At 49.8% G+C, this 12,531-nt stretch overlaps 1 protein-coding gene across 5 annotated transcripts in view; it reads left to right on the forward strand.

Annotated features, from left to right (window-relative positions):
• Positions 1-342: 342 nt before the first annotated feature.
• Positions 343-12,531, forward strand: part of ITGB7 (integrin subunit beta 7) — a 20,816-nt gene continuing 8,627 nt past the window's right edge. For 2 of the 5 annotated variants that reach the window (XM_032292716.1, XM_032292707.1), the window contains exons 1-8: positions 347-448; positions 6,572-6,775; positions 8,990-9,191; positions 9,273-9,443; positions 10,141-10,382; positions 10,766-10,924; positions 11,234-11,329; positions 11,491-11,580. In XM_032292716.1, the coding sequence (XP_032148607.1) occupies positions 6,575-6,775; positions 8,990-9,191; positions 9,273-9,443; positions 10,141-10,382; positions 10,766-10,924; positions 11,234-11,329; positions 11,491-11,580 (1,161 nt within the window). In that variant the 5' untranslated portion in view covers positions 347-448; positions 6,572-6,574. Of the gene's footprint in view, positions 449-5,527; positions 5,651-6,040; positions 6,081-6,571; positions 6,776-8,989; positions 9,192-9,272; positions 9,444-10,140; positions 10,383-10,765; positions 10,925-11,233; positions 11,330-11,490; positions 11,581-12,531 lie in introns of those variants that run through there. The other 3 variants (XM_032292729.1, XM_032292736.1, XM_032292722.1) reach the window with 3 other exon arrangements.

The raw sequence follows: 12,531 nt of genomic DNA on the forward strand, positions 1-12,531 counted from the left end.
TGCTGGGATTATAGGCATGAGCCACCGCCTGGCCTTTTTTTTTTTTTTTTTTTTTTTTAAATATCCTAGACTAGCTACTTACTAGCTGTGGGACCTTGGGAAAATTCTGTATTTCCTGCTTCTAAGCCTCAATCTTTGCATCTGTAAAATTGGGGGTTAGGGGAATATTAACCCCCATCTTATGAGGTGGTTGTGAGGGTTAATTATAATGTGTCACATTCAGCACATGACAGGGGCTCAATAAATGAGCTCTTTCTTCCATGTCTCTGTATCGTCCACTCCCTTGGCTCAGCCCCACCCCTATCTGCTCCACCTTCTAGATCAGTCACCCCCACCAACCCCAAATCTTCCCCACCCCGGGGAGTGTCACTTCCTCCTCTGCAGTCTCCCAGATCAGTACACAAAGGCTGCTGCTGTCACCAGAGGAAGGGCTGCTCTGCACGCACCTGTGAGTACCAGGGCACCAGCCCTTCCGCCCAGGCCTACCTGGTCCCAACCTCTTGGGAAGAGGGCTTTGATCTGGATATGGAGGGTCCTGTCCAGACTTGAGAAAAGCTCTGAACTCCTTTCTACATTCCTAAGATCCTCTGAGCTGGCTCCCTCCTCTGGTTTCACAGTCCCCTAGCCCCACCTCTCCCAAAGCCCAATCTCTCTTGCATCAGTTTCCCAAGAGTGGGGCTGGCAAGAGGGAGAGGAGGTGGGGATGTATATGAGTGCTGTCATTTGAGTGCCTGCCATGTGCCAAGGATTATATTGAAGTAGGGTTCGCCCATCATTACCCCCAGCTGCCATCCCTGGTGCCTAATGCTCTGTCTTCAGCTCAGACTTCTTCCCAATCAGCATGTTGGCCACAGACTCCACTCTCCTGGGGCACTGTGGCCCAGCAGCTCAGTTCTGTTCCCTCCTTGTGTCTCCCAGTGGGCAGCCCAGGGTTCTGATTAACTTGGGCAGTATGGATGGGCTGAGAAGAGGCTCTGTTTCTCAGCTGCTGAGGGGGGCCACAGGGTGTGTATTGGAGTCAGAATGGAGTCCAGAAAAATGGAAATAATCACTTGGTCCCAGGAAGGGAAGGGAAGACTGGAGAATACGCCTAAGGAAAGAGACATGGGATTAGAGCCCATCAGGGCTAGTGGAGAGAGAGCACAACTATTGATGGAGACGGTGCCTGGGTTGGAGGGAGGAAAGGAGCACAGCAGAGGTCTGGCCTGCCTCAGTCCCTGCCCTACCCTGTCCTGCCCTGCCTTGCCCTGCCCCTAGTTATCTGGGTGACCCTGGCCTCATGGAATTTAGGTTTCCATTTGTAAAAAGGGGGGATGGAGTAGAAGATTCTGCCATTCTATAGTTAGGAACAGAGGGGAAAAGGAAGTAAAACAGCCTATGAAGAAGTGGAGCAGAGAAAAGCAGCAGAGAGATGCAATAGAAGTTTTGAATTGAAAGGAGTCAGAGAGAGACACAGAAGCAGACAGAGAAATAGGTGGCAGAACATGTACTTCCAAGGAGGGAAGAGGAGAGGATAATTGGGGAGAAAGGTAGTAAAGGGCCATCCAGGGAATCCCAGGGCCCCCTTTAAGGGGAGATGAGTGGGCTTGAAGTCTCTGAAAAACCTGTGTGGCAGCAGGGGCTCCACTTATGAGACATGAGTCAAAACCCGGTTTTGGGTTGCAGCATCTCCAGCCTCCATGACCACAGGCACACACAGCAAGCAGGGCTGAGGTTACACTGAGGCTGAGCTGGGGCCAGCCTTTCCCCAAGGGGTGGAGGCTCCGTTATATATGGCGCCTGAGGTCACAGGTGGTGGGGAGCAGGACCAGGATGTTCAACGACTCAGCACCCCACCCCTTCCACACACTCTGTGCAGAGTTTCTGGACCTGACTCTGGGCCCAGCCTGAAGAAGATGCAAATGGTTTATGACAAGGAGTTAGTTGGCCTTTCTCATACACTGCTGATGGGAATGTGGACCAGTACAAGCCCTGAGGAGCTTATGTTGGCAATATCCATATATATATATATATATATTTTTTTTTTTCTTAGCATGAGGATGTAGATGAAATACACAGCAATATTACAAGTGATATCTATCTATTTATCCTACATATCTTTCAGGAATTTATCCTACAGATTCAGTTGCACATGTGTGAAATAATGAATACATGACATTTGGCTGGGCGTGGTGGCTCATGCCTGTAATCATGGTACTTTGGGAGGCCAAGGTGGGTGGGTGGCTTGAGCTTAGGAGTTCTAGACCAGCCTGGGCAACATGGGGAAACCCCATTTCTGCAAAATAATACAAAAATAATTAGCCAGGCATGGTAGCATGCACCTGTAATACCAGCTACTTAGGAGGCTGAGGTGGGAGGATCAGTTGAGCCTGGGAGGTCAAGGCAGCAGTGAGCCATGATTGCACCAGTACACTAGAGCCTGGGTGACAGAGCAAGACCTTAACATTCAAATGAATAAATAAATAAATAAATAAATATACAACTTTTCTTTTCAGCATCATTTGTTATAGTGAACTAGAAACAATTTAAGGCCAGGCACAGTGGCTCACGCCTGTAATCACAGCACTTTGGGAGGCTGAGGCAGGTGGATCACCTGAGGTTGGGAGTTCAAGACCAGCCTGACCAACATGGAGAAACCCCATCTCCACTAAAAATACAAAATTATTGGGGTGTGGTGGTGCATGCCTGTAATCCTAGCTACTTGGGAAGCTGAGGCAGGAGAATCATTTGAACCCAGGAGGCGGAGGTTGCGGTGAGCCAGGATCGAGCTATTGCACTCCAGCCTGGACAACAACAGTGACACTCCATCTCCAAAAAAAAAAAAAAAAAAAAAAAAGAACAGGGACATTTTTAACTTTCTCAAGTAGAAAGATTTCCAGGAAAAGTAGTTTAAAGAAAAAAGGTGAAAAACTGTGTTTTCTACCATTTAAAGAATCATGGCATTTGAGTCTACCATTTAAAAAGCATATGCATGTTAATTTGTATATGCACAAAATCTCTAGAAAGTTTGTAAGAAACAAAGACAGGCTGGGCGCAGTGGCTCTCACCTGTAATTCCAGCAGTTTTGGACGCTGAGGTGGGCGGATCACTTGAGGCCAGGAATTCAAGACCAGCCTGGCCAACACAGCGAAACTCTCTCTACTAAAAACACAAAAATTAAAAAAAAAAAAACACAAAAATTATCTGGGTGTGGTGGCACACATCCGTAATCCCAGCTACTTGGGGGGCTGAGGCACAAGACTCACTTGAACCCATGAGGCGGAGGTTGTAGTGACCTGAGACTGCGGCAGTGCACTCCAGCTGGGGCAGCAGAGTGAGACTCCACCTCAAAAAAACAAAACGAAACAAAACAAAAGGAACAAACAAAGATAGTAATAAATGATATTTATTTAGGGTAGGTGTGGAAACTGGGTATGGCGTATGGGGTAGGAGATTTCTCATCATCTTAACTTTTTGAGTTTATTGATTTTTAAAATGGTAGCAACACAAAATGTATACGTTTTATACATTTTTACCACTTTTAAGTGTACAATTCAGTGGCATTAAGTAAATTCACTAATTCCAGAACTCATTTATCACCCCAAAATAAAACTACCCATTAAGCAGCCACTCTCCATTTTCCCTTCCCCCAGCAGTGGGTAACCATTAATCTACCTTCTGTCTCTGCGGATTTTTCTAGTTTGGATATGTTCTACAAGTGGAATCATACAATATGTGATCTTTCATGAATGGTTTTGTTCACTGAACATTTATGAAGGTTCATCCATGTTGTGGCATGTATGTATCAGTACTTCATTGCTTTTTATGGCCAAATAACTTTCTGCTGTGTGGATATACTACCTTTCCTTATCCATTCATCAGTTGATGGACATTTGGGTTCTTTCCGTCTTTTAGCTATGGTGAATAGTGCTGCTGTAAAGATTTCTGTACCAGTTTTGTTTGAACACCTGTTTTCAATTCTTTTGTGTGTATACCTAAGAGTAGAATTGCCAGATTATAGGGTAATCCCATGCTCAATTGAGGAACCAAACTATAAAAATGAGAAAAATTGTTTTCCACAGGGATTGTACTATTTTATATTCCTTACTTGGTAATGTGTAACAATCCCAATTTCTCCATGTTCTCAACAACACTTGTTATTTTTCAGTTTTTGATCATAGTCATTCTAGTAGATATGAAGTGGTATCTCATTGTGGTTTTGTTTTCCTTTTCCTTTTTCTTTTCTTTTTTTTTTTTATGAGACAGGGTCTTGCTCTGTCCCCCAGGCTGGACTGCAGTGGCCTGATCTTGGCTCACTGTAGCCTCTGCCTCCTGGGTTCAAGCGATTCTCGTGCCTCAGCTTTCCAAGTAGCTGGGACTACAGGCATTCGCCACCATGCCTAGCTACGTTTTATATTTTTAGTAAAGATGAGGTTTTACCATGTTGCCCAGGTTGGTGTCAAACTCCTGACCTCAAGTGATCCACCTGCCTTGGCCTCCCAAAGTGCTGGGATTACAGTCGTGAGCCACAGGCCCAGTCTTTTTTTTTCTTTTTTAAGAGACAGGGTTTTACTCTGTTGCCCATGGCAGAGTACAGTGACATGATCATAGTTCACTGCAGCCTCAAACTACTGGGTTCAAGCTGTCTTCCCACCAGCACTGGGATTACAGGCATGAGCCACTGCGACCAGCCAACACTGTCTTTTTTTTGAGGTAGTTTCACTCTTGTTGCCCAGGCTGGAGTGCAATGGCTCATTCTTGGCTCACTGCAACCTCCGCCTCCTGAGTTCAAGTGATTCTCCTGTCTCAGCCTCCCAAGTAGTTGGGATTACAGGCATGTGCCACCACATCTGGCTAATTTTTTTGTAGAGACGGGGTTTCACAATGTTGGCCAGGATGGTCTCATCTCTTGACCTAGTGCTCCACCTCCCTCAGCCTCCCAAAGTGCTGAGATTACAGGCGTGAGCCACCGCGCCCGGTCAACACTGTCTTAATTACTGCAGATCTGCAGTAAGTTTTTTACAAGATTATTTTGGCTATTTGGGGTTCCATGCAATTCCATATAAATTTTAGAATCAGCTTTTCCATTTCTGCAATAAAAAGCGTCAATGGGATTTAACTTTTTGACTTTTGAAGCATGGTAAACAAATTACCTGCTTATTTAAAAAAATTAATACATTTTTTAAAGTCAGGAATTTGGTTGGCTTTCCTAAAGGTCACTTGAGAAGTTACTCTGCCTCCAGGTTATTTCTTCAATCTAGATTATCTTCTTCAAAAGTACAGAAAAGAGACAATTTTTTTGCCCACGCTGGCCTTCTTTCTCCTCTTAATCTGCAGAGAGTTCTTGTGGTCTCATCTTCATTCCTGATGCTACCATGTCAACAAAGTAGAACTATTCTCCCTTGACTTTGTCACGCACTCACCCTCATCTGTTCCAGCTTTCTTTTTCCTAATTCCCGCTCACTGACCCTCTTCTCTCATTTAGAATCCAAGATTGTGAAAACCACAAAGTATGTCAGATAATTTATCCAACTCCCCCACCTTACAGATGTGGAAACTAAAGCCCAGAGAGAAGGTCTGACTTGCCACACAGCCAGTGAGTGACTGCAGCAGGACCAGAATCCGGTCCCTTTCCTGTTTGGTTCTACTACCACTACGGCTTGGAATCTTGGTAAATAGACCTGGGTGCGGACTTTAGTGCCTCCAGGCCCAGTCCTCAGACCCTTTAGTAGGCCATTTTGCCCACCCTGGCCACATGAAGTCTGCACACAGGAAGGACAGTGTCTCTGAAGCCCCTACATTTTTTTTTTGAGACGGAGTCTTGCTCTGTCACCAAGGCTGGAGTGGGGTGGTGTGATCTTGGCTCACTCCAACCTCCGCCTCCCAGGTTCAAGCGATTCTCTTGCCTCAGCTTCCCGAGTAGCTAGGATTACAGGTGCATGCCACCACGCCCATCTAATTTTTGTATTTTTTTTTAGATGGAGTTTCGCTTTTGTTGCCCAGGCTGGAGTGCAATGGCATGATTTTGGCTCACTGCAACCTCCACCTCCCGGGTTCAAGCGATTCTCCCACTTCAGCCTCTCGAGTAGCTGGGATTATAGGTATCTGCCACCACATCAAGCTATTTTTTGTATTTTTAGTAGAGATGAGATTTCACTATGTTGGCCAGGCTGGTCTGGAACTCCTGACCTCAGGTGATCCACCCCCCTCGGCCTCCCAAAGTGCTGTAATTACAGGTGTGAGCCACCACACCTGGCCCTAATTTTTGTATTCTTGAGACAGGGTTTCACCATATTGGCCAAGTAGAACCCCTGAGGTCAGGTGATCCACCTGCCTCAGCTTCCTAATGTGCTAGGATTACAGGTGTGAGCCATCATGTCAGGAGGCCCCTACCTTTGCCTGGTACCTGCCCCTTCCCATCATTTTGCATTTTGAAGAAACTGCTGAATCCACAGGGGAAGTGAAACTATGAGGGGAGATAAAGACTTGGGGTAGAGTTTTGAGAGTGATAACCACAAGCTAAGTTCAGAGGACTGAGAGTTTGAGGGTCCTCCCTGAGGGCCCACATGTCCTCCTTTATTTCCTATTACAGGCCATGGTGGCTTTGCCAATGGTTGTTGTTTTGCTGCTGGTCCTGAGCAGAGGTGAGAGTGAGTTGGATGCCAAGATCCCATCCACAGGGGAAGCTACAGAATGGGGGAACCCTCACCTGTCCTTGCTGGGGTCCTGCCAGCCAGCCCCCTCCTGCCAGAAGTGCATCCTCTCGCACCCCAGCTGTGCGTGGTGCAAACAACTGGTAAAGATGGTCCTATGGCCCTTGAACCATGTGTATGTGTATGTGCAGCCTGGATATATGTGTGTGATTGTGTGGGCACATGTATGATTTTCTAGGTACACGTTACAGTCTCACGTGTGACTGAGTTTGTTCACATAGGACTCCTGTGTGTGGATATACGTGTGTGCGTGGAAGTTTCCTGTGTACATAAGGTTATATCTGTATCCATGTACTTGTGTATATATGGAGAGAATCTGTGACCATGAATTGGGAGAAAGTATGTGCTTGTGGGAATTCATGCCTGTGTATAGGGAAAGGAAGCTGTTGTGCAGGTAAATATGTGAGAACGGTATTAGCCAGTGTAGGCTGCCATAACAAAATACCATAGGCTGGGTGGTTTAAGCAACAAGAATTTATTTCTCTTAATGTTGGAGGCTGGGAAGTCCAAGATCTAATTGCTGGCTGATTTGATTCCCCAGTTAGGGCTCTTCTCTTGGCTTGCAGACTGGCTACCTTCTCGGTCTGTCCTCACATAGTGGGGAGGGGGTAGGTGGGTGGGAGTGGGAACAAGAAGCTGCCTCTCTTCTTGTAAGGGCACCAATTCCATCAAGAGGGTTCCACCCTTAGGACCTCATCTAAGCCTAGGTGTCTCACAAAGGCTCCATCTCCAAACACCATCACATGGAGGGTTAGGGCTTCAATACAGGATGGGGGTGGGGGTGGGGTGGGGTAGGCGTGCAGAGTTCAGTCCATAACAGAAAGTGTGTGGTTAGATTTCTAAGTCTGTGTTTGGGGTGGGGGCATTCTGTTCCTGGGTGTGTAGCAGCCTATGACTAGGCAAGTAGAAAGGGGATGGGTGGAAGCCTATGGGCTTGAGGGGGACTGGGAAGGCTTCAGCTACCTAAATGGCCAAGAAGGATGCTAGGGAGCAGGCGTCTCCCTGGCTCCTCAAACAAGGCTGTTGTTTGTTTATGCTTTGAAGAGACAGAGCTCATGGAGCCGCAGAGCAGGAGGGGTGCCTGAGCTGGGATGGGGGCAGGTCTGCCTCTCTGAGAGGAAGGTGGAGGGTTAGATCAGTGTGGGAGCCCAGATAAGAGATGAGGGCAAACTCACGCGGAGACAGGGCTATAGATGTTTAGAGGACCCAGGAGAAAGGCATACAGTGAGTCTGAGAGGACAAAGAAGGGTAGACGCTGAGTCTGCACGAGGCAGAGAGGCAGAGGTGCCAGGCTGGAGCTGGGAAGCTGGAGCTCTTGAAATAATCCAGTCTGTGTCTGGCTTCTCCAGTCCCCAGGCTAGGAGCTGACACCCAGAGCCAGCTGAGAAGCCGCTCTAACCATTTCCTTCCCCTGTGGCTTCCCAACCAGTCCCAGACATATTGAGGGGGGGCACCTCCTTCCTCTTCCAAGGAGCTGTGGGTCTTAGTCTGACCCCCTTCCCATTTTGGTGTGAGCTTGCTGGGGAGGTTGGCCTAGGAGGCAAGGCCCCCATTTTTTTGTGGTAGTGAAGTCTCTAAGATCTCAACAGGAAGTCTGTGGCTCTATTGGGGAGCAGAGGGGTAGGTGGCTGGGGCAAGGGGGAGTTGAGATAAGGGGAGGGGTAGGGGACTGTTATAGGAAGTGGGGCTCTGACAAAGAAGAAAGGACCAGAGTTCCACTGGTGGTGGCTCATGCCTGCAGTCCCAGCACTTTGGGAGGCTGAGGCAGGAGGATTGCTTGAGCCCAGGATTTCAAAACCAGCCTGGGCAACAAAGCAATACCCTGTCTTTATAGCAGAAAAAAATGGAAAAAAAAAAAGCCAAGTGTGGTGGTTCACGCCTGTAATCCTAGCACTTTGGGAGGCTGAGGCGGGTAGATCACTTGAGGTCAAGAGTTCGAGACCAGCCTGGCCAACAAGGAGAAACCTCGTCTCTACTAAAAATACAAAAAGTAGCTGGGTGTGAGGTGGCGCACACCTGTTGTCCCAGCTACTGGGAGGCTGAGGCACGAGAATCACTTGACTCCAGGAGGTGGAGGTTGCAGTGAGTGGAGGTCGCACCACTGCACTCCAGCCTGGGCGACAGAGTGAGACTTTGTCTCAAAAACAAGACAAACAACAACAAAAAAGACCGGAGTTCAAGGGTAGCTGTGTAGGGAAGAGGAGGGGAGGGAATCAGGGGCTTGCAGGGTGGTTCAGGGAGCGGGGCGGAGGGCCTGTGCAGGACGCGGTCCCGACAAGACTTTTCTTGCTGAGCAGAACTTCACAGCGTCGGGGGAGGCGGAGGAGCGGCGCTGCGCCGGGCGAGAGGAGCTGCTGGCTCGCGGCTGCCCGCCAGAGGAGCTGGAGGAGCCGCGGGGCCGGCAGGAGGTGCTGCAGGACCAGCCGCTCAGCCAGGGCACCCGCGGAGAGGGTGCCACCCAGCTGGCGCCGCAGCGGGTCCGGGTCACGCTGCGGCCTGGTGAGTTAGGGCCGGCGGGGCCAGGCCAGAGGTCTAGGCTGGGGTTCCAATGCTCTCTGCTGACCCGCGCCCGCTCCCCAGGGGAGCCCCAGCAGCTCCAGGTCCGCTTCCTCCGTGCTGAGGGATACCCCGTGGACCTATACTACCTTATGGATCTGAGCTACTCCATGAAGGACGACCTGGAACGCGTGCGCCAGCTCGGGCACGCTCTGCTGGTCCGGCTGCAGGAGGTCACCCATTCTGTGCGCATTGGTGAGCCAAGCGCTGCCTCCCGCCCTGTTAGCCCTTGCCTGTCAACCACTGCCTTAGCCTCTGCCAACATCCTCAACTCACAAGGGCCCCGACTTGCCCTCCCAGTTGTTGACAGATCTAGCCAGGCCACAGGTTTGTTCCTGCATCTCTCCCCAAAGACACCCATCTTCTAGGTTGGAGCTGGAGTGGACTCAAAAGACTGTCCAGTAGGAGTCTTCGTTTTACAGGTCTAGCTGAGACCCAGCGTCTGGAGAAACCGTGTTCAGGCCCTCTCTGGGCCTGGACAGCTGCCCTGGACCTACCAACCTGGAACCTGCCCTGATGCGAGTGTCCCTTGGACAAGGCCTAGTTGTCACTGTCCCTGGTTCCACATTCTGGGCCAATTCTCTATGCAGATTTCCCTCCTTTGCCTTATGCCGCTATCACATCCTATGCCTGAGCCTCCTTTGACCTTCAGGAAGCTCCCGTTTGTCCCGGGAGTTGTGTCCTTCTCTTAGTGTCCTCTGTCCACCACTTTCCTGAGCTGGTGGTCTGACCACTTTGATTGCCAGTTACCAGGTCCCTGACCCCTAGGTGCACCCTCTCTCATCACCTCTTCCATGACCGTCTTCCCCACCCCACTTGCCATCAAGCACTCTCATGAGTCCTCTGCTGCCCTGTGACTTCTGGTACAGTTTTCATTCCTCTCCTCTCCCAGGTTTTGGTTCCTTCGTGGACAAAACAGTGCTGCCCTTTGTGAGCACAGTGCCCTCAAAGCTGCGCCACCCCTGCCCCACCCGGCTGGAGCGCTGCCAGTCACCTTTCAGCTTTCACCATGTGCTGTCCCTGACAGGGGACGCGCAAGCCTTTGAGCGGGAGGTGGGGCGCCAGAGCGTGTCTGGCAATCTGGACTCACCCGAAGGTGGCTTTGATGCCATTCTGCAGGCTGCACTCTGCCAGGTGAGGAGGTGGGGCGGGGAGCTGAGCCTGGAGTTCTGTTTGGGAATAGGACTGCCCCTATGGTTGTGTAGTGCACAATTCTAGGGGGTGCCATTCATACCATAGTTGCTGTAGTTTGTATACATATTTTAATAATTACCTGGTGGGTTGGAGTAAAATATCTTGAGGAGGAGGCATGATTTTCTAATTCACAAGCAAGCTTCCACTAGCAGCAGCCTTGTTTGGGGGGCTGGGGAGAGCAGGGAGAGGCAAGGTACTGGAGGTAAGGAGATGGACAAGCTGACTCAGAGTGAGGCTAGCCACATCCTTGCCTCACAGAGCTGGCTGGGGTGGCTCAAGGGCCATGGCCAGCTGCACAGCCTACCACCCGCACTGTACCCCAGGAGCAGATTGGCTGGAGAAACGTGTCCCGGCTGCTGGTGTTCACTTCAGATGACACATTCCACACAGCTGGGGATGGGAAGCTGGGTGGCATTTTCATGCCCAGTGATGGGCACTGCCACTTGGACAGCAATGGCCTCTACAGTCGCAGCACAGAGTTTGTGAGTCTCCACAATCACCCTGCCTCTCCCCATCTGAGCCACACCTCTTTCCTTCCAGGACTCCTACTTCCAGCCTCAATAGTCCTCACCGGTAACCACCCTGCCATCCACCCCAGCAGTTCCTCCTTTCAGCTGCCGAGACAGGACACCTTTGTCACTCCATTGCCTACCTCCTTTCTATTCCTTAGCAGGCCTCCAGGGCTCCTCCAGCTGGTGGGACCTTGGTTCCTGGGTTCCCTGGGCTGAGGGCACCTTGCATGTTGTGGGGGAGACCTGTGGCACTCACCTTGTCCCTGCTTCCTGCCCCAGGACTACCCCTCTGTGGGTCAGGTAGCCCAGGCCCTCTCTGCAGCAAACATCCAGCCCATCTTTGCTGTCACCAGTACCGCACTGCCTGTCTACGAGGTGAGAGCTGTCTATGTGTCAGATCCCCAGCCCCACCTCACCCTTTCTCAGTTTCCCCAAAGATCCATTCTCCGCCCCCCATATGCCCTCCTTCCAGACCCCCAGGAGCCCATTTTCTTAGAGCTGTGACCTACCATTTCCCTTAATTCCCTGTAACTCAGGAGCTGAGTAAGCTGATTCCTAAGTCTGCAGTGGGGGAGCTGAGTGAGGACTCCAGCAATGTGGTACAGCTCATTATGGATGCTTATAATGTAAGGGGCCAGGGGAGGGGGAGATGGTGAGGGTGGGCACTGGGGAAAGGTAGAAAGGGGCCCTTGGGTGGGGTGGCAGAATTAAGAGGAAAGGGTCACTTTTTTGGTCTAACATTCCACAGCTCCTACCCATAGTTTGCACATGGCTGTCATTAATTGTTCACTCATGCTGTCTTACATTCACAAATCTTAAACATCTTAGACATGCAGAGAGCTTGGAGCTCTGCTCTGGACAAGAAAGGAACGTTACAATCATTGAGCTTCTATTTCATGCACCCACCATCCTAGGTGTACATGCTGTTTGCTACTTCATTTAACCCTGCCAAGAGCCTTGCTTCAAACTCTTATCATCCCTATTTTACAGATGAGGGAAGCCACGCAAGGAGGCTAAGTGACTTGTCCAAGGTCACAAAGATAACCAACAGAAGGGCTGGAATTTGTCCCTAGTCAGTCTGTACATAACAATGTGAGATCTGGAGCCTGCTTTCACTAGGTTTATAAACAATTCAGAGCTGAGGATCTGAGTAAGAATCATAGAATTTTTTTTTTTTTTGAAACGGAGTTTCGCTCTTGTTACCCAGGCTGGAGTGCAATGGCGCGATCTCGGCTCACCGCAGCCTCCGCCTCCTGGGTTCAGGCAATTCTCCTGCCTCAGCCTCCTGAGTAGCTGGGATTACAGGCATGCGCCACCATGCCCAGCTAATTTTTTGTATTTTTAGTAGAGACGGGGTTTCACCATGTTGACCAGGATGGTCTTGATCTCTTGACCTCGTGATCCACCCGCCTCGGCCTCCTAAAGTGCTGGGATTACAGGCGTGAGCCACCGAGAATCATAGAATTTTACAGATAGAAGGAACCATAAAAAATCTTAGTGTTTAGGTCTTATCTCCGAAACTAGACTGTAAGCTTCTTTTTTTTTTTTTTTGAGACGGAGTTTCATTCATGTTACCC

The sequence above is a fragment of the Sapajus apella genome, unplaced genomic scaffold (assembly GCF_009761245.1).
Source record: "Sapajus apella isolate SASKATOON/1434 unplaced genomic scaffold, GSC_monkey_1.0 scaffold2, whole genome shotgun sequence".
In the NCBI taxonomy this organism is placed as follows: Eukaryota; Metazoa; Chordata; class Mammalia; order Primates; family Cebidae; genus Sapajus; species Sapajus apella.